We start from the raw sequence: 22,431 nt of genomic DNA on the forward strand, positions 1-22,431 counted from the left end.
TAAATCAAGAAGTATTTTCTAGACAAGCAAAACATATTGTCTTGTTTTCAGAAATAATATGCCAAAATTAAGTGAGTTTTCATTAAAACAAGCAAAATAAGAATAAGCCAACACGGGGAGAACATGCAAACTACATACAGAAATGCCAACTGGCCCAGCTGAGACTCAAACCAGCAACTGAACCAGCGAGGTGCTAACCACTGAGCCACCGTGCTGTCCATAGGCAGTTTCTCACAAAAAGTTTAATGCAGAGTTGCCCAAAGTAGGGCCTGTGGGCCAAAGTTGCCCCATTAGCCGCATTTCCACTATCGGGCCAGTGCGAGCCAGGGCTTTAATCGGGCCAGGCCGGGCCAATAGCCCGGGAGGTTGAGAAATGAGGCTGAAATCATGTCGCGTTTCCACTGTCGGGCTAGTTGCTCGCAGCGTGTCATGCAAACACCGCCCCCAGAACGTCCCCCGAATCAAACGTCACACAACCCGTCACACAACCTGCCCACTTCAGCGGGAACAAAAAACTCAAATTATAACCACAAACACAACCTGGCATCACTACGAGAGCTGGAAGATGGAGAACACGGAAGCGATTGCTTTTTACTGTTTGTGGTCTGTTGGTGTAAGGCCAGACAGCGATCCCTGGATAAGGGATATGCTATCCATTTTTTCTTCTTCTTAGTGAGTTGATCAAGCGCGATAGCAAAACAAATGTAAGGGAAGAAAGCATCTTGTCTCCTCTTTACCTGACAGGAAAACTCCGCCTTTGTACGTAACCCCGCCCCGAAGCCCCAGTTGGCCCTCCTTGGCCAAAGGTATTCGGCGGGCTGAAAAAGGCCGGACGCTGGCCCCAAGGAAGCCCCGCTTTGGCCCGATTACACCCCGGAAGCGATAGTGGAAACGCGGCTACTGTAACCTTTGATTTGGCCCACCATCCCATCTGAGAGGAGAGGAAGAATGATGGAGAGGGTCGGTGGCGAATGCCTTTAACATAGAAATCTTTATTTCTAATTTGGTGTAACCTTTTTGTGTTTTATTGCTGAGCTACAAAAAAGCTAACCGGAATTAAATGTTGTAAATAAATCAGATATTTTAAAATGTAATTACTGTCACTCAACGGATAGAGGACTATGCAGAAGACATCAGCGAGCAAATCAAGACAAAAACTAGTGTAAATCTGTTATAAATTAGATTAGAACTTAATTAGATAAATTAGTTTTGTTTTTACTGTAATAAGTTCATTATAAAATGTAAAAAAATACTGTATTAGTTAATATAAAGCAAGTTTTCTAGTCATTTTTAAGCATTATTAAATAAGTTTATCAAAATAGCCATGGGGGCAAAGCAGTGGCGCAGTAGGTATTGCTGTCGCCTCACAGCAAGAAGGTCGCTGGTTTGAGCCTCGGCTGGGTCAGTTGGCGTTTCTGTGTGGAGTTTGCATGTTCTCCCTGCGTGGGTTTCCTCCGGGTGCTCCGGTTTCCCCCACAGTCCAAAGACATGCAGTACAGGTGAATTGGGCAGGCTAAATTGTCCATAGTGTATGTGTGTGTGTGAATAAGTGTGTATGTGTTTCCCAGTGATGGGTTGGCATAAAACAAATGCTGGATAAGTTTTCGGTTCATTCCGCTGTGGCGACCCTAGATTAATAAAGGGAGTAAGCCGAAAAGAAAATGAATGAATAAATGAAATTAGCCATGGGAATAAAAATAGCAATGGCAATTAAATTAGCCCTTCATAAGAAAATATTTGGGCACCCCTGGTTTAGTGTATTCGGCATCAAAAAAAACAAAGTTTTCCATCAAAATAGTGAAACCCTTTCTAAGTTTTTTGTGTAGGCTTGTATTTTACAGTACTGTTAAAATATCAAAAAATGTCTGTCAGTGTTTTCAAACAATTATATTTGATTTACCAGTCACCTCATATATGTAAAAATATAAAAAATAATAATAATAATCCGTCGTTTTTTGTTATATTGACCTTATTCTTCAATGCGGAAATGCGCTCGTTTTTGCGATTGTTTTAGAACTTCAGATTCAGTCGCCTATAAAGCCTAGTTCACACTACAGGATTTTAAACATCGACAGATCGCTGTACCGTTCACACTACATGACATGATTTTGTGCCTTTTAATCGCTGTGGCGTTCACACTACACGACACTACGTAAATTATCCACAAGAGGAGGGTGACACACTACAAGATCTGACAACAACTAGTTCCCCAACAGCTCAGTCCAGCTACCACAGCCAATGAAATGTTGAGGGAGGAGTCGTCAGAAAAGCTGAACGCTGCTAGTGTGCTGATGACATCACTGACAGTGTTTCAAGCTTTTAAGGAAGCATTTAAAAACATGGTCAAACAGCTGATGCATCAGCGGATCAATCGCTCATCTGCAAGGCTCGAGTGGATCGATACACAGAGAGTTTTTAATTTTTGTAATTTAATAACTCTTTGAAATAAAACTAATATATTGATAACACCCTGACGTTTCCTAAATATCTGTGTATTTCTAACATTGTTATTTTTAAATTACAAAACAGTAATGAACTGAGCATTTCTACCTTCAATTACCATATTGGTCAAAACGACTTCATGTATGTCTGTTACTTTTCGCTGTGACTTTAAATACGCATGCATTTTTTGCCTAGTAACTTCCTGCTAACATAAACATAACTTTCTGATAGCAAAAACATACATTTACTTCAGATATATCTTTCAAAACAGCATATTCTGTGCAGGGAAATAGCTCCTGTTTGAAAGTGAAAATGAAAGCGAGGCCCAGAGCTTTGCATGTTCTAGTATCTTAACTACATATTTATATTCTGTGTTACCAAAAAAGATCATGTTTTTAGGGTCATGGTGTCAACAAATATGATGACAGACATTCAGGGCTTAATTTTAATATCTCAAAATAAGCTTTGAATGTAATTATGATGTGACAACATGACGTTTTATATGAGAACGGTCAAAATGAGCAGTATGGTAATTATAATAGTTACAGAATTCTAGTTCGCCTGTTAATATAGCCGACTCTCGTGTCCGTGTTAACGCAGAATGAAGCGAGTGCATCGATGCCCATTCTGGCCAATCACAGACGTTTCTGTTGAGCCCCTGAGCACACAGGCATTCAGCTGATATGCTCTCTCATTGGCTGTAGCTCGTCACTACATCTGACCGCACGTGGGGTCGAGTTGGCCGACTGGAATATTCAGCATGCTAGATACTGGATTTGCATCTGCGAGGTGTTGGCGGCGCTTCTTTGATGCGTTGTTCAGTAGTTCACACATAAAGACTGCTGAGCGCCGTGCACCCGCAGATTTCTTCCTGATCACAGCCCGATCTGTCGGCGAGCTCATTAACTTCCAAATCGGGCTCAAATCAGGCTTAAAATCCTGTAGTGTGAACTAGGCTTAAGAGAAATGACTAGGAATAATAAACGGCAAAAAACTACTTACTCTACAAACAAGTGTGCTCATGACAATACAGACAAAGCAGAATAATAAAATGAGAAACTATCAGTTTGCAACATCAAGAGCTGCTTTAATATCTAAAAATGAATGGAAGTGAATAAGAGCGAACGTCTCGAGCCAAAAAACTTAAGATACTGCTATTACCCTTTTAGATTAGCATTGTTTCTTGTGGGTTGTGCAGATTAATTCACAGAATTTCTACAAAATATGTTGTGTACTGTAAACTTGCAGACTTTTGTTCATGTTTATCTTCATTTAAAAGCTACAATATGTTTACAGGTTGATATTTTTCTGTATCCAGAACTCATGGGATCAGAAAAACAACACGCTTAGCTGTTTTGGAAAATATAAACAGATGTTTCAATATGACGTTAACATATACTTTCTATGTGAATATATGCTTTAGGTTTTTACTGCAGATTTCACATCCATAATGCTGGAATTGCTCATGCGGCAAAAATGCATTGTTATATATTTTACAATTTCAGAAATCTCTGTTCTGGTTATAAATGACTGTCATTTCCTGTTTTCAGCCAGTGGAAGATTTCAGCACTTTCTTCTCAGCGGTTATTGATGACAAGGTACAAACCTGCTGATCCAGTAACTGAGAAAGTAAATTAATTACCATATTTTCTTACCAACGTTAATAAACCTCATTTCCCCTCTAGTCTTTCTCCAGGATTAAAGGCTGGCTTGAACACGCCAGATCTTCTCCACATCTGAAGATCATCGCTGGAGGAAACTGTGATGATCGGAAAGGATATTTCGTGGAGCCCACAATAATCGAGACCACCGACCCACAAGAGAAGATCATGAATGAGGTCAGAAAACTGGTGCATTCTGGGAGGGATTGTTCAGTGAATGGACTTACTGAAGGAAAAAACAACAAGACTTTAGTTTGGTTTTCCATTTAACTGACCATGCATCAGTTCTTCATACCTCGCTTAAATGAAGAGGATTTGACAGATCCTGGATCTGTTAATCTTGATAACTGATCTCAGGCTAATTTGGTTCTTCAAACAAGTTGGCGAATCAGATTAAAATGTCTGGATGAACTGATCTGAGATCACTGCATGTGTTGTGAAGGACAGATATATCGATCCTCGAAATGATGATCAGCAATGCAACGATTGGCTGACGGCACAGCAGCTTAATGACATCATCTGATTAATATTCAATTATCCATGTGAGCAAAATTATATAAAATTTGTGGTGAACGGTTTGATATATATGATACGCAATAACTTTCCACATTTGCTGTGGGCTGCAGACATTACACTTTCAGTATTTAATCATTTTACTTAGTTTTACATTTAGAGTGGATGTTCTTTATAATAGTAGGCTAGGCCTATTCAAGTTTCTTAATCAGCTTAAGGAATAACTGGATGTTTAAATTAATTTTGCATCAAAAAAGAAGTTTGATATAGGTAAAGATGTATGTGACTTTTGCAAAACCTCGAATCAGCGTCACATTAGCTGTCAAAACATGTGCATGACTGCATGAATGATTATTCCTTAAATAAACCAACCAAACAACCAAAAAAACAGTCTAATATTGCGCATGTCTATTATCATACACAAATTATACTAAAGCTGATACCTTAAAATAGGACACGTTTGTATCTAAAAAGTCCATAATAATAAAGGTTCTCTTTGAACCCCTTGGGGATATAGAACCCCCCGTGACCGTTTTTGTACTTTTATTTTGTAGTGCAGATTGCATACGTTTAATTTCTATATATATTTTTAATTTTTATATATATATATATATATATATATATATATATAATATAATTTTTTATTATTATTTTTATTTTTTGTAACTATTTACTATATTCCCAAGTGTATATAACTACTACTGTAAGAAGATAACAGAATTTGGTACATGCTTTCAGTATTACCTTTGCTTGAAAAGACCCGATCTAATCCTGTTTATATGAAATGAGCCTGCTTTGAGGTTTGAGCTACCAGTCCTGTTGCTATGGCTAAGAGTTTTGAAGAACCAAATGATCCTGGATCATGTCAAATCGTCAATATCCAAATCCAGCTAATTGAGTAATCCATGTATGAAGAATGGACCCTTAGGATTACACGCATACACAAATTTTGTTTAATTAATTTTCATAAAACTTAATAAAAGTAATAAATTCACAACTATAATAACCTTTACACACACACACACACACACACACACACACACACACACACACACACACACACACACACACTCATGCTTCTTTCTCTCTCTCTCTCTCTCTCTCTCTCTCTCCCTCATACACAAACACACACAGACAGAGGCTCAGTGTAGTGAATGGTTGGACTTTGGTTTGTTTAGTTAAACTGATCTCTTGCGTTTAACCTCATTTATCACTGCTCAGCTGATCTGGTCACTGAATCACTGATCTGGATAAAGAACACATACCAGGATCCACTTATATTATATATCCTCTTCACATTGTTAATAAATGTTTTATGTTTTTGGATTGAAGGGAATATTATGAGTCGTTTTAATGCAAAATATACATCGACACAAAAATTATATTTAAAATTATAAATTTACATTAATTTTAAATTATATATTTAAATTAAGCATATGCATATATATAAAAGTTATATATAAAAGTTATATATCTAACCATTTTTAATTAGTTTTTTGTTTCCGCCACAGATAAAAAAATAAGAAAAAAGTAATTCTGGCTTCTTTCTTTCTTTCACAATTTTTTTACTTTCTTGTTTCCAACATATAATACAAATATACATAAAAAGCCATTTAACTTAATATCACAATTTTGACTTTGCAGAATTCTGAATTTTCTTGAAATCTTGTTTTTGCAATTTTGATGCCTTTTTCCCCAAAGTTCACCTCTTACAAATAACTTTCTTTTTTTTGACTTTTTCTGCCATAAAATAAAGTAGCTGAATTATTATTACTTATATTATTATTATTATTATTATTATTATTATTTATTTATTTATTTATTTATTTATTTATTTAGTTATTATTTATTTTATTTTATTTTATTTTATTTTATTTTTATTTTTTTCTCCACCACACATTTAAAAAACCTTCAACTGTTTAAATTTAGTCTTTAAAAGTGCAAGAATAAATATCTTTTCTCAAACAGTTGAGATTTTTGAGAACAGTTGAGGACATATTTCTAAAAATAATAATTTTAATAACTTATTTCTAATAACTGATTTATTTTATCTTTGCCATGATGACAGTAAATAATATTTGACTTGATATTTTTCAAGATGCTCGTATTCAGCTTAAAGTGACATTTAAAGGCTTAATTAGGTTAATGAAGTTAAAGTTATGGTAATTAGGCAAGTCAATGTATAAGTCATTGTAGAATGGTTTGTTCTGTAGACAATCCAAAACTAATATTGCTTAAGAGGGCTAATAATATTGACCTTAAAGTGTTTTTTAAAAATTAAAAACTGCTTTTATTCTAGCCGAAATAAAACAAATGCAACTTTCTCCAGAAGAAAAAATATTATCAGACATACTGTGAAAAAATCCTTGCTCTGTTAAACATCATTTGGAAAACATTAGAAAATATAATCACTAGAGGACGAATAATTATGACTTTTGTATATCCTTTGTTATTTTAGGAGATCTTCGGGCCTGTCCTGACAGTGTACGTTTACCCTGAAAACGACTACAAGAAAGTCCTGCACTTAATAGACAACACTTCTCCATACGCCCTAACGGGAGCCATCTTCTCCCAAGACAAGTGAGCACAGCACTGTTCCTGCTTTTATGATGACAGTTCAACAACCCAAATCAACACAATCCACACTTTTTCATCCAGAAGTGTTTTGGGACATCTCCAGACACTCATATTTCCACACTAGACTTTGAGATTTGTGATCATGCATTTATAATCTGCTTGTGTGTTTCAGATCTGTTATTGAGGAGGCGGGAAAGGCTTTAAGAAACGCTGCCGGAAATTATTATGTCAATGATAAATCGACAGGATCAATCGTGGCCCAGCAGCCTTTTGGTGGCGCCAGAGCATCAGGTACAAGCAGACACAAACTGATCCTGAGTCAGTTATTACAGAGGCATAATGTCAAATCCAGAAAGACCAGCATCTAAAAACACACTCTTTAAAAAGACTTTATATAGTATGTTTGCATGAGACGATATCATTTAATGTGTCTTACATAAAAATAACTTTGAGTTTTACATTTTAAAGATATTATTTTATTTTTAAATAAATTATTTTATATTCAATTAAAATTACAGACTAAACTATTTTTACAGAATGCATGTGCATTGTTTTACTTAATAGTATAAGTATCACTATATATACATATATATATATATATATGTGTGTATATAATATATATATATATATATATATATATATATATATAATATTATATACACATATATATATATATATATATATATATATATATATATTATATACACATATATATATATATATATATATATATATATATATATATATATATTATATACACACATATATATATATATATATATTTTTTTTTTAATAGTGATACTTATACTATTAAGTAAAACAATACACATACAATATATTATATATATTATATATTTATATATATATATATATTATAGATTATATATTATAGATTATATATTTCTACATACTTTCTATATTTACTTTATTTTTAATTTGATCGCTTAATTTGTGAATATGTGCAAATTAAATGTTAAAGAAAAGAAAATACCCTAAATGTAATATACTGTAACCCTATATTTAATACCCTACCCTATATGTAATACCCTATATAAATATATACCCTAAAAATAATATATATATATATATATAGGTTGTTTTCAATTACGTGGTTCTGGTGATGTATGAAATTCAGATGAAAGTCCGTATTTTTTCGATTTATACCATATTTCATAGGAGATATAAATAGAAAATAGCCACATATGTTGGGCATGATCCTTACATCATGAACAGGCCCGAGTTTTCTACTGAACTAAAATATATTTGCCTGTCATCGAGGCGGTAGATACTGTATAAGCTATTACATGAAAAAATACTATAGTAAATAACATAGTGTTTGGAAGCAAACTAAAGATAATTACTTAGATTAAGCGGTTGCAGTACATTTACATTTACATTTAGTCATTTAGCAGACGCTTTTATCCAAAGCGACTTACAAATGAGGACAAGGAAGCAATTTACACAACTATAAGAGCAGCAGTGAACAAGCGCTATAGACAAGTTTCAGGCGTGTAAAAGTCTAAGAAGCAAAACATTAGTAGAAAATTTTTTTTTTTTTTTTAGAGAGAGAGAGTACAGTTAGTGGTATAGCCAGAGAGGCAATTGCAGATTAGGAAGGAAAGTGGAGACTAAACAGTTGCGTTTTAGTCGTTTCTTGAAGACAGCAAGTGACTCTGCTGTTCTGATGTAGTTAGGGAGTTCATTCCACCAACTGGGCAGATTGAATGTGAGAGTTCGGGAATTATATAGTTGTTTGGTACAATACAACTGTAGTTAAAAACAAATTATCCAATAATCTACACTATAATTATATTGCACTACAGTTTACACTAACGTTACAGTATTTATTACAGGTTATCAGTTTACTATGCTATAGTATTCTGTACCATTGGTGCTGTCAAACGAATTATCTTGCTCAAAAAAGTTTGTACACATGGATGTATTGAATGAATGTTTATTACACGCCACATTTTCTTCTGTTTTTCAGCCCATTTCTTGAACTTTTCCCCCTTTATGAGCAAAAACGTTTGGAAGACTGTAAAAGCTGTTCGGCATTTCTTATTTTGGCCGATTTAAATGATTATAAACAATATAAAACGGAAACATTTTGATGTCCTGATAGCGATTCCTATGCAGAAGAATCACTTCCTGCCCTCCATCTGAATTTCGCGTGTTGTCTATAACATGATGTGAAAACAACCTATATATTGTAAAGTAAATATGTGAAGTTTCACAAACTAATTTCGAGAGGAGCACGTGATATGATTTACTGCAGCTGGCCACCCATCTACATTCATTAGTTAGCCAATCAGATTAATCCACACTCACTATAAGTAGCCTAGCTAGAACTACTCTCTTATCTTCGTTTTCAGAAGAAACCCCCCATCCACCCCTTCTCCTCCTTTCCTCCTTTACCACGGGGAGCTCTCGAGAACCACCTGATCTCGTACTCCCCTCACATGCTCTATGGACCAGGCGGGAGCCCTAGGCTCAACTATCTCCGAGCTCAGGGTTCTCTCCCGGGACAGCATGCCAAACCTGCTAACAGTTGTCAAACAATATCTAAGTGTAAACTCTTGAAGTGCTATTTATTTACATGCATAAAATAAGTACAATCTCTCACATTTAAAATATCCCAAATGTATTATCTTACTGTATTTCTTTATTTATCTTACAAAAGTGATGTCATGCCTGCTGAATTAATTTCCTCTATCTATTCAGGCACCAACGACAAACCCGGCGGCCCCCATTACGTCCTGCGCTGGACGTCCCCTCAGGTGGTCAAGCAGACCCACGTCCCACTCACAGAATGGAAATATCCTTACATGAGCTAAAAGACCACTTCATTTCTCTAAAATCCCTCCGTAAAGACTCTTCTTAACGTCCCAAAGCCGCCGTGAAAAACACAAAACTGCTGTGATCATGAAGAGCACCAGTAAAAAGCAGACCAGACTGAATGTACCCGAGGATCTCTCTGCAAACATCACTGGATTATTAATACAAGCTATTAATTCAGCAAAAAATGCACTGAACTCTTTTCACTTTCTCGTTTCACCGTTCACTCTAGTATCCAGAGAGTAAATCTATCTTTTTATAATCATTTAAATGAATGGAAGGAAAGGCAGTTGTTACATTTTTACTAGTGCTAGGCAAAAGATAGAAAAGAAAACATAATAATCCAAAATAAAAGTTTGTTTTGATAGAATTTAAGTGTGTACAGTGTATAAATATTATGCACAAATACACACAGGCATGCATACAATTGATAAAAAGTCAATATTTATATTTAGATACAAATTATATATACATTTAAATAACAAAATGGTTTCGTATAGTTTTGTTTCTATGTGTGTGTGTGTGTGTGTGTGTATATCACGTATGCATAATAAATGAGCAATATCACACGATTAGCAGTGCGATATGGCTGTATATCGTTACTGGTAAGAGGCGTGCGTTGGCTTAGTGTTTCACCAGTGATGATATACAGCCATATTGCACTGCTAGGAGTGTGATATTGCGTTTATACAACAGTTCGACGGCATAATCGTGTATAAAAAAGAAAATCAAACACGGAGAGTCTAAAAATCCTTTTGTATGAGGAACTACTTTCTTCCGCCGTTCATTCACATCTGCAGCTGACTTCAGAACAGCAGAAAACGTTGCTTAAAAACATCACTTTAGAGCTTGAATGATTCTCTAGCGTAATGTCTAAAGTGAAGACAAAACGGTTGAACGGCATGAAATGCCATCAGTCTAGAGATTACAGGAGATCAAAATAATAAACCCTGAAAAAGCCAAAGCAAAGCAAACACTACCAGATGAACTTACTATGTACTACTTTGTGTACTATATTACTATACTTACTATAAATACAGCACTACAACATAAAAAAGAAAGAGATCGTTGTACAATGTCACTTACCTGTTTTATAATGATTTGATCAGCTGTAGAAGATGCTGTTTTTTTCCCTAAGGACTTATTATGTAGTCTCTGTCGCCATCTTGTGGCAGAACGTCAACCGTCTTTGCTCTGCTCAATGACCGGCTGATGGCCGGTGACGCACTAAATCTCAGAATTTATATATTTAAAATAGGCACTATCCTTATAAATAAACTGCATAGTTGCAATCTAAACAACAACATCTAAATGACTACGTTAAATAAAGCCTCAAAAGTACATTATGTTGTCCAACAGCTGCAATATTTGCTGTCACTCTATGTGGGCGGAGTTATACACAATGGTGAAGAGGCTGAAGGAGTGCTGTTATTGCGTGGCTATCAGCAAATCAGATTCGAGAACCAGACTGAACTGTTGTATAAATATATGTAACACACACACACACAAATATTATGTTGAAAGAAACTTTTATTTTGGATGCGACTAATCTTTGCTCAGCACAAATTTTTTCCTGATGTAATCGTTAAAGCCGTTTAAATTATTAGAACTATGATAATTAATTCTGTAGCGTTCTAATGTCGTTTACACATCATTGTGGAGGCGGAGCTTAGAGACTGAGGTCTATTTCGTGAAAATGACCAGATTAACAAAGTGTTAAGAGGAATATCCTTCGTTTTAGCAATACAAGCTAATAATCTGACTGTGCCTCAATAAACACATGCTGTGGATGATGGATTCGTATGTGACTGTGCATATTATTAATAACTTCTGTACTCTGCTTTACTTGCTTCAGTTTTGAGCTTATTCGGGGGTCGATTACTTGCAGAATTTTCAGACAAAAACAGGAAGCATTTTAAAAGCTTTGCCTGTTTGTTTACATAACAGCATCGTTTTTGGGACTGAAAATGCATGCGTTTGAAAACAGATTTTGAATATGCCGCTGTTTGAAACGCCCGTAAACGAAAGTCAGATATTTTTGAATTGGCTTCATTATTCGGTTCAATTCATCTTTATTTGTATAGCGCTTTTACAATGTCGATTGTGTCAAAGCAGCTTCACATAGAAGATTATAGTGGATTGAAACAGTGAAGTTCAGTTTTCAGTGTTTAAGTTCAGTTCAGTTTAGCTCAGTTCAGTGTGGTTTAATAATCACTACTGAGAGTCCAAACACTGAAGAGTAATCCATTGATGCGCAGCTCTATAGATCCTGAACCATGCAAGCCAGTGGTGAAAGCAGCGAGGATAAAAATTCACCAATTGGCGAAAGTGAAGATTAAAAAAAGCTCGAGAGAAACCAGGCTCAGTTGGGCACGACCATTTCTCCTCTGGCCAAACGTTTTGTGTAGACGTTTGGCCATTTTATGTATTGTGCTCTTATTTTTTTTTTGTCTATGTTGGTTCTCTTGCGTTTACTTCACTCAAAAAATATATATTTTTGCTGCTTGTTCAAATTACTTATTTAAAATGAGCTGAAACAACACAATTCTTGGGATTCTCTTGGGACAAATGATTTCATGTTCAATCCAGTTAAATTTTGTGTTGGGACCAAGCAGCAACCTCCCGCTCTCTCTCGGGAAGCCAATACGGAAGTAACTGAAACTGCAATTCATCAAAATTCCGCTAGTCCTGGCTCCATAGTAGAGCAAGTTGCAATTGAGCCCACTGTTAGAATGGTCAACTTTACAGCAGACAAAAAGGTGTTTACAGCCTGGTACAAAGAACGATTTTGGTTCATATAGCTATTATTACCCTCCATGACAACTGTGAGGGGGTGAATTTTTTTATAACTCATCCCTTTCCTTTATTTTAGGTTATATTAAGTTTGCATAATTAAGGGCGTGTCCACTTGAGTGACAGCTAGATCTCGCTGGTCGCCGTCACTTCACCTCAGCTGAATCCGGCAGATTAGCCACTGATCTCGGCATATTCATCATATTTTTGTGTTGTTTTATGTGGCTTTACACAGTCAGCTGCCTTTTGGACTTATTTCTTACAATTATCAGATGATATGGGATGCTGTGTGCACTTAATTGTGCTCACAAACCGTTCACGTGGCCTCCGTTTCCCATGTGAGTAAAGTTATATACTTATACACCATCTCTATAAATGTATTTGTTTTATTTAAGATCATTTATCATTAATATTTTTCTTTAGACCCGTAAAGCACTCCAGAATCTGACAGATTGATTAGCTGTAGGCTCTAGAACAGTCATCTGAAGCGTTATCATACAGTGTTATGCTGGAGTTCATCAATAGTCTTGTATTTACTAACACAGACTATATTTGAAGAGTTTGGACGTAATTCGCGTTTTCCTCCTGTAGAAAAACGTCATAAGAACAATGTTTAGTGGCTCAATGTATTACTACAGTGTTTTTAAAAGTCTAAACACTTTATTGATATAGTGTACAGCCAAGCACATGTGGTCAGAACACAAACGAGTCGCAGGTAATAAAGTATCAAGCGTTTCTCCCAAAGTAAAGTCTGTCTGCCAGGTCTAAGCAAAGTGCCAGCAGGTGTCTGTAGCTCCGCTCACTCTCCGCCTCATTGCCCTTGTTTGGTATCCCACCGTGGGTGCGATGACGCGTGAACAAAATGGCGACGGATGGCCGCGCCTACTTGTAGCTTCTTTTGCGCTCTTCAGAAACCTATGGGTGACGTCACGGATACTACGTCCATATATTTTACAGTCTATGGTTGGGACAGCCTGAATGAATTGCGTGAAAATGCCGGGATCCACGCAACTCATCCATATGATCCCAACACAGATCAATTAAGTTAACTTAAGTTTAAGTTGATTGAACATAAAACAATTACGTTGTCCTGACAAAATCTCAATAATTATGTTGTTTTAGCTCATTTTAAATAAGTAGTTTGAAGAAGCAACAAAACAAATTGAGTGCATGCAGCGTTGCCAACATTTGTGATGTATTTTTTATAATAAAATAATAATAATAATAGTTAAAAACGTAAAAGGAGCAGGAGTGCAATTATTAAATAGAAGGCAATATGTTAAAAGACTTCAAGTAAATTAGAAAACATTGTCACTTCTTAAAGCAATGACTTTTCCCAGAACATCTAACTTCTGATTTTATTAACGTTTATTTTAAATCAGCTTTTACTTATTTGTCTGTAGTTTACCAGTCTATTGACATTCAATAGTTTGAAACAGTATATTTAAAAATAAATAAATAGGGTAGCATGATCGCCTCACAGCAAGAAGGTCGCTGGTTCGAGCCCCGGCTGGATCAGTTGGCATTTCTGTGTGAAGTTTGCATGTTCTCCCTGCGTTGGCATGGGTTTCCTCCGGGAAACAAGTTGTACACACAGACATCCATTAGCCTACATTATTAATTTCGTTTGTTAAGCACAAAGATTTGTTTCAAAACTATTTCTAAAGTCAGTTCTAATGTCTCATCTAAAGGAATAAATGAACAATAATAATGAAGTTATATCTAAACACACGCTCCCCATATGGTCCAAAACCTGACACATGGACAAATCTAAGCTTGTCTTTAATAAAATAAATATAAATATGCATATAATAAATAATACTACTAATAATAACATTATACAAAAGCAAATTGTCATGAATAAACTGATAAAAGCCCACCGAGGTGAAATCATGGAGGCAGTGGTTTTTATATTGTTGTAGAAAGTAATCATTTTTGTAATATTTTAATGCTTTAATTCTTTTTCATCTGTAAAGATATTTGTGTATTGCTGTACATCCTGGGTGTTTCAAGCAATGTGTATGAGAGGAGCACAACTAACACGCTCTGAGCTGGACTTTAGACCTCCTCTCAGCTGGTCTATTGCTCAGTCTATTTTAGTTCCTCAAAATAGCAACGCACCAACAATGCGCCTAAACACACCTTTTTTCTAGACTGAAACACCCATCAGTCCACAAAGTGGCGCAAGTGGATTTGCTATTTAAACAACGTGTCGTAAAATGGGAAAATTAAGGTTGCGCTGGTCTGAAAATAGCAACACGTCTGGACAAACACGTCTTGCTTCTTATTGCGCCGGGTGTATGATGGGGCCCTTAAAGTAAATTATTTAAAAAATTGTCACTTTTTAAAGAAATCACTTTTCCCAGAAAAAAGTATTTATGATTTTTAAAATTCTTATATTTTTATTTGTGTTTATTTAAACATTTATTTTTAAATAGCTTTTTTTAATGTAATGTATTTATATAATTATTACAGAAAACACATCGATAAATACAAAATATCCAAAATGAAAAGCAATTATTCAAAACAAAACTTCAAGTAAATAAATACTGTATATACCTATGCAAATCAAGTATATAATTATACATCAATATACATATTTTAAATGTATTTACATATTTATGATTTCAAAAGGTGGCACGGTGGCGCAGTGGGTAGCACAATCACCTCACAGCAAGAAGGTCGCTGCTTCGAGTCCCGGCTGGGTCAGTTGGCATTTCTGTGCAAAGTTTGCATGTTCTCCCCATGTTGCCGTGGGTTTCCTCTGGGTGCTCTGGTTTCCCCCACAGTCCAAAGACATGCGCTATAGATGAATTGGATAAGCTAAACTGGCCGTAGTGTATGTGCGAATGCAAGAGTGAATGGGTGTTTCCCAGTGATGGGTTGCAGCTGAAAGGGCATCTGCTGTGTAAAACATATGCTGGATAAGTTGGCGGTTCATTCCGCTGTGGTTAATAAAGGGACTAAGCCGAATAGAAAATGAATGAATGAAAAAACATTTATTTTTAATTTATTTGTATTTAATTTAACGTATGTAATTATTGCAGAAAATACATCGATAGATACATTAAAATAAATCCAAAATTGATAAGCAATTATTCAAAACAAAACTTCTTCAAGTAAATAAATATAATCCTATGAAGATGAAGTATATAATCATACATCAAGCCACACTCGTTTATTTTGAACGTATTTACGTATTTCTGATTTTATTAAAAACATTCATTCATTCATTTTCTTTTCGGCTTAGTCCCTTTATTAATCAGGGGTCGCCGCAGCGGAATGAACTGCCAACTCATCAAGCACATGTTTTACGCAGCGGATGCCCTTCCAGCTGCAACCCATCACTGGGAAACACCCATACACACACACATAAACTACGGACAATTTTAGCATATCCCAAATCACCTATACCACATGTCTTTGGACAACACAGGGAGAACATGCAAACTCCACACAGAAATGCCAACTGATCCAGCCGAGGCTCGAACCAGCAACCTTCTAGCAGTGAGGCGACAGCGCTACCTACTGCGCTTTATTAAAAACATTTATTTTGAATTAGCTTGTATTTGCCCTGATCCTTCACACCTCAATGTTTGATGACCCCAAAAACACACTGAGAAAAAAACCAAACAATTCCTTCTCATAATGATTATTTCGACTAGAACAGCAGCTTTTGTCCGTGTTTCAGAGTCGCCTGTCATTTGAGCAAACACAGTTTTATAAGTGTTGTTAGATCAGCTCTGTTTCCCACACTGACACGTCTGTGCATCAAAGCGTCCGCATTGAGGAGTGTGGCACACTTCAGACAGACGCTTTATGGGGAGATGAGCATGAGGACACACTCCTTAACACACAATAAAACCCGCAGAGCCTGAGAACTGCAGATCTCTGCTCTCTCATACGCACGGCTCTGCTTTAAAGTGTGCGTCTTTAATTAGTGTGAACGTCAGGCTCAATGCATCATGGGAATTAAATTGCTTTAGAATGATTTATTAACCATTATTTACATTTTATCATGGAAATAATTTGTAAATGTCTGCAAATTAAACGTTAGAGAAAATAAAATAGCCTAAATATATACTCAAAATAGAAATTAAATATATATAAATCAATAAAATATATATAAAGACGCGGCTGGGATGAGAATCAGCACCTCCATATCCGAGGCCATGGTGCTCCACCGGAAAAAGGAGGTTTGCCGTCTTCAGGTTGGAGGAAAGTCCTTACCCCAGGTGGAAGAGTTCAAGTATCTGGGGGTTTTGTTCATGAGTGAGGGAATGATGGAGCGTGAGATTGACAGGTGGATTGGTGCAGCAGTAATGTGGTCGATGCATCGGTCTGTTGTGGTAAAGAAGGAGCTGAGCCGAAAGGCAAAGCTCTCGATTTACCCGTCAATCTACGTTCCTACTCTCACCTATGGTCATGAGCTTTGGGTCATGACCGAAAGGACGAGATCTCGGATACAAGTGGATGAAATGAGGGGTGTAGGGTGGCAGGACGCACCCTTATAGATAGGGGGAGGAGCTCTGACACCCGGGAGGAGCTCGGAGTAGAGCCGCTGCTCCTCCACATTGAGAGAAGTCAGCTGAGGTGGCTCGAGCATCTGTTTCGAATGCCACCAGGACGCCTACCTAGGGAGGTGTTACAGGTATGTCCCACCGTGAGGCGGCCTCTGGGAAGACCCAGGACACGCTGGAGGGACTACGCCTCTTGGCTGGCCTAGGAACGCCTCAGGAGCCCGGAGGAGCTGAAGGAAGTGTCTGGGGAGAGGGAAGTCTGAAGTTCTCTCCTAAGACTGCTGCCCTGGTGATTTATGATATATAAATACATGTATAAAATAAGTTAAAACTCTCAAATTTTTTTTTTAATGTATTCATTTTTTTAACTGAAAAATAAAGGTGTTATTAATAACCAAAAACATGCAGAAATGGCACCTTTTAGTAAAAAGATGATCAACTATTTAGGTTTCATGAAAATGAATGAATGAATGAACATCCCTCCATAGTACACTGTTATATTGACAACAGGATTAAGTAATTTGACTGTCTCATCCGTACACAATGACACTAGGACTTTTAATTCTGATGGCACTGACCCATTCATTGACACAGAAATGTAGTTCTGATAGATGAACTAAGGGTTTTGAGCAAGAGACTGGCTTTTGCAGGTGATCCATGGTGTTTTACTATTTGTTTGCGATGTTTTGAGAAATGTACTTACTGTTTTGTAAAATTTCAATTCTGATCTGAGAAATGTACCAAAGTAACTGAGAATAACTAACTTAAATAAATACATAGAAACCTGTATAACTTCATAAATTAAGTTAGTAACGTAAAAACATGTTTTCATGACTTTTTTATTATCTATTTTAACAGTGTGTATATGAGGTTTACTAGTTTACATTATGAGCATGTTCAAAAAAATACAATGAACAGAAATAGTGGTGTGACTTTTATTTATTTGTTTGGTTTTAACTCAGCATGAGATCCTTTAACATTTATAAGGTCTTCTGTAAAAAAATATATGTTTTTCACTTACATTTTTAAGTTGAACCAATTTAAATTCACAAGATTTATTAACTTACATCAATTAAGCTGACTTATCACAGGCTGGCTTTAACATCAAGTAAAAAGTACTTTAACTTAAAAAATTAAGTTAGCAATGTAAAAATATACATTGTCATGACTTTATGTATTTTTTACAGTGTGTATTTTAACAAAAAATTAGGATGTAGCATACAAGTTATTCATTCATTCATTTTCTGTTCGGCTTAGTCCCTTTATTAATCAGGGGTCGCCACAGCGAAATGAAGCGCCAACTTATCCAGTATATGTTTTACGCAGGAAATTCCCTTCCAGCTGCAACCCAGTACTGGGAAACACCCATACACACTCAATCACACGCATACTCTACGATCAACTTTTCAGTTATTCATTTTCGGCTTAGTCCCTTTATTAACCAGGGGTTGCCACAGCAGAATGAACCACCAACTTATCCAGCATGTTTTACGCAGTGGATGCCCTTCCAGCTGCAACCCATCACTGGGAAACACACTACACTAGGGACAATTTAGCCAACCTAATTCCCCTATAGCGCATGTGTTTGGACTGTGGGGTAAACCGGAGTACCCGGAAGAAACCCACACCAACACAGGGAGAACATGCAAACTCCACACAGAAATGCCAACTGACCCAGCCGGGGCTTGAACCAGCGACCATCTTGCTGTGAGGCCATAGTGCTAACCACTGAGCCACTATGTGGCCACATTCAATTTATGAGCACATTAAAAGAAATACAAACAGTAATAGTAGTGTGACTTAGTTTATTTTTTGTTTGGTTATATCTCAACATGAGATACTTCAACATTCCGTCAGTATGACAGATTCAACACCTCTGCAGGCTACACATCTCTCATTAAAAAGAAGATTTCAGCAGAAACGTACTGAGGTGCCATATAACCCTCATTTTTACAATATGTAAATAAAAGTTCCTCTCCACGCGGGTGAAGTAAAGCAATAGATTATACAGGTGCTCTCAGACTCAGACATGGGGTAGACTTGTACATTCTATGCGTCAGGACAGCTGCTGTCTACGTCGACGTTTTATAAAAACAACACGTTTGGATTTAATTAAGTCACCAGGGTCTCCAAAGCGCATGCTCTGCGCTTTCTGACGTGATCTGACAGCTGTCAACAGCTTTAGAGTTTTTCGGTTTGGTTTGTTTGTGAGCTGACAGAAATCGCGCCGTTTCCTCAATGCATCTTGAATATCCGTCCGCGTAGCTCTGCGCATGCGCTTCCGAGGAGCTCCGCGCATGCGCATCCGCGGTGTCCTTCAGGTAAATAACAGCCATCTCCAAGATATCAGCTTTTTCTAGTTTAGAACAGGGCTGACATGCCTTCAGCTCGGTTTTTAGTAGGCTTTTAAGCTGCTCGATGCATTTGTTAATGCGATCTCTGCGCATCTTCTCCACTGCCGGTTTCCTCAGCTGGAAAGAAAAGGTAAAAGTTTAGTTAGTAAACACTACTTTGATAGTCATTGGCTTCTAATATGATTTCCCTATACAAAGTTGGCAAAGAGTTATTTTCTGAAATTATTTTATTAAGGAGAAGGTCTGAATGTGCTAATATAAAACCAGTTTTATCTTGATAAACATATTGAGGTAAAATTAGTTTTATATTCACACATTCCTTCATTTGGGTGTCAACTTGTGACACGGTCTCTATAATGATATGCCACGCTACTTTGAATATTATGTCTGAAATAGCATGTTAGCATGACTTCAAAACAACATTAGCATTATTTAACTGAACAATTTAGGTTGCTAGTCATTGGCTGCTAATGTGATTTCCCTATTTAAAGAGTTATTTTCTGAAATTATTTTAGGGAGAAGGTCTGAATGTGCTAATATAAAACCAATTTTATCTTATATTGAGGTAAAAGTTGGTTTTATATTCACACATTCCTTCATTTTTTTTAAGTGTCAACTTGTGACACTGTCTCTCTAATGATATATCAGGTTACTTTGAATATTATGTCTAAAATAGCATGTTAGCATGACTTCAAAACAACATTAGCACTATTTAATTGACTGAACAATGTAGGTTGCTAGTCATTGGCTGCTAATATGATTTTCCTATTTAAGTTTGCAAAGAGTTATTTTCTGAAATTATTTTATTAAAGGAGAAGGTCTGAATGTGCTAATATAGAACCAATTTTATCCTAATAAACATATTGAGGTAAAGTTGGTTTTATATTCACACATTGCTTAATTTTTAAGTGTCAACTTGAGACACGGTCTCTATAATGATATACCACGCTACTTTGAATAGCCTATCATGTCTAAAATAGCATGTTAGCATGACTTCAAAACAACATGAGCACTATTTAATTGACTGAACAATGTAGGTTGCTAGCCGTCGGCTGCTAATATGATTTTCCTATTTAAAGTTTGCAAAGTTACTTTCTGAAATTATTTTATTAAGGAGAAGGTCTGAATGTGCTAATATAAAACCAATTTTAATCTTAAACATATTGAGGTAAAGTTGGTTTTATATTCATACATTCCTTAATTTTTTTTTTTTTAAGTGTCAACTTGAGACACGGTCTCTATAATGATATACCACGCTACTTTGAATATTATGTCTGAAATAGCATGTTAGCATGACTTCAAAACAACATTAGCATTATTTAACTGAACAATTTAGGTTGCTAGTCATTGGCTGCTAATGTGATTTCCCTATTTAAAGAGTTATTTTCTGAAATTATTTTAGGGAGAAGGTCTGAATGTGCTAATATAAAACCAATTTTATCTTATATTGAGGTAAAAGTTGTTTTTATATTCACACATTCCTTCATTTTTTTTTTAAATGTCAACTTGTGACACGGTCTCTATAATGATATACCACCCTACTTTGAATATTATGTCTGAAATAGCATGACTTCAAAACAACATTAGCAGTATTTAATTGACTGAACATGTAGGTTGATAGTCATTGGCTGCTAATATGATTTCCCTATTTAAAGTTTGTAAAGAGTTATTTTCTGAAATTATTTCATTAAGGAGAAGGTCTGAATGTGCGAATATAAAACCAGTTTTATCTTAATAAACATATTGAGGTAAAGTTGGTTTTATATTCACACATTCCTTCATTTTTTAAGTGTCAACTTGAGACACGATCTCTATAATGATATACCACGCTACTTTGAATATTATGTCTGAAATAGCATGTTAGCATGACTTCAAAACAACATTAGCACTGTTTGACTGAACAATGTAGGTTGCTAGTCATTGGCTGCTAATGTGATTTCCCTATTTAAAGAGTTATTTTCTGAAATTATTTTATTAAGGAGAAGGTCTTAATGTGCGAATATAAAACCAACTTTACCTCAATTCAAAACATTACTTTAAATGGAAGTTAGCTCCTTATAGTTGCTACAGTTGCTTTAAAACATTACTTTAAATGGAAGTAAGCTCCTTTAAACAGTTGCTTTAAAACATTACTTTAAATGGATGTTATTTATTTTAGAAAAGAAGGTAAACACTTACTTTCGTTTTTTCTTTTCCTGTGTGAGTGGCTTTGCAGACAGTTGGTGCCATTGCTGCTGTGTTTATGTGCTGTCAGAGCGTGTGTGTTTCTGCTGCTGTTTTTTCTCCGGTGACTTATATACGCCCTGACTGACAGAGATGCTCTCCGTTCCCACACTTTTGCGCCAATCAGAGCGCGGCTGAAGGTTCAATGGGAAAAGTTTAAATTAGCCTGATCCTGCATTGCTGGTAAACAATGGAGGTGCGCGCTCAAACAGCTGGAGTGTGCGTGTGAGAAAGAGTGTGTGAGAAAGTGTGTATGTGTGTTGTAAATGGGGAAGCGTGAAATTGCAGGAGTGCACGAGCCTTTGACAGCGTGCGCGGCTGTTCCGGCGGGAAAATACATGATCAATGAAGTGAATAGAGATTAGGAGAACTTTCAAACGCTTCCCGCTCAAAATCTCCTTCAGAAACCAGTCTCAACAATAGTTTGAAAGCAAACAATGAATGACTAGATGTTTAGTCCTTAATTAACACACATAGAGCAAGTATACATACATATATATATATATATATATA

At 36.1% G+C, this 22,431-nt stretch overlaps 2 protein-coding genes across 2 annotated transcripts in view; one reads left to right on the forward strand and one right to left on the reverse strand.

The window, feature by feature from the left end:
• Positions 1–10,949, forward strand: part of aldh4a1 (aldehyde dehydrogenase 4 family, member A1) — a 28,021-nt gene extending 17,072 nt beyond the window's left edge. Inside the window, exons 11-15 of the mRNA XM_056468390.1 lie at positions 3,993–4,040; positions 4,128–4,280; positions 7,075–7,196; positions 7,366–7,484; positions 9,915–10,949. Of these exons, the coding sequence (XP_056324365.1) occupies positions 3,993–4,040; positions 4,128–4,280; positions 7,075–7,196; positions 7,366–7,484; positions 9,915–10,027 (555 nt within the window). The 3' untranslated portion in view covers positions 10,028–10,949. The remainder of the gene's footprint in view (positions 1–3,992; positions 4,041–4,127; positions 4,281–7,074; positions 7,197–7,365; positions 7,485–9,914) is intronic.
• An 8,183-nt stretch (positions 10,950–19,132) lies between these two features.
• her2 (hairy-related 2) lies at positions 19,133–22,130 on the reverse strand. Its single transcript, XM_056468415.1, has 2 exons — positions 21,874–22,130; positions 19,133–19,812 (listed from the first exon to the last, which is right to left on the reverse strand). Exons 1-2 carry the CDS (start codon positions 21,922–21,924, stop codon positions 19,459–19,461), a joined length of 405 nt encoding a protein of 134 aa, XP_056324390.1. The 5' UTR covers positions 21,925–22,130; the 3' UTR covers positions 19,133–19,458.
• Between the last annotated feature and the right edge of the window lie 301 nt (positions 22,131–22,431).

The sequence above is a fragment of the Danio aesculapii genome, chromosome 11 (genome assembly GCF_903798145.1).
Source record: "Danio aesculapii chromosome 11, fDanAes4.1, whole genome shotgun sequence".
Lineage (NCBI taxonomy): Eukaryota > Metazoa > Chordata > Actinopteri > Cypriniformes > Danionidae > Danio > Danio aesculapii.

Bases quoted from the DNA above. Each gene is read 5' to 3' on its own strand.
- her2 (XM_056468415.1), bottom strand. From the start codon at position 21,924: ATGGCACCAACTGTCTGCAAAGCCACTCACACAGGAAAAGAAAAAACG. The intron at 19,813-21,873 runs GTAAGTGTTTAC...TTTTCTTTCCAG, and splicing joins CAGGAAAAGAAAAAACGAAA to CTGAGGAAACCGGCAGTGGA.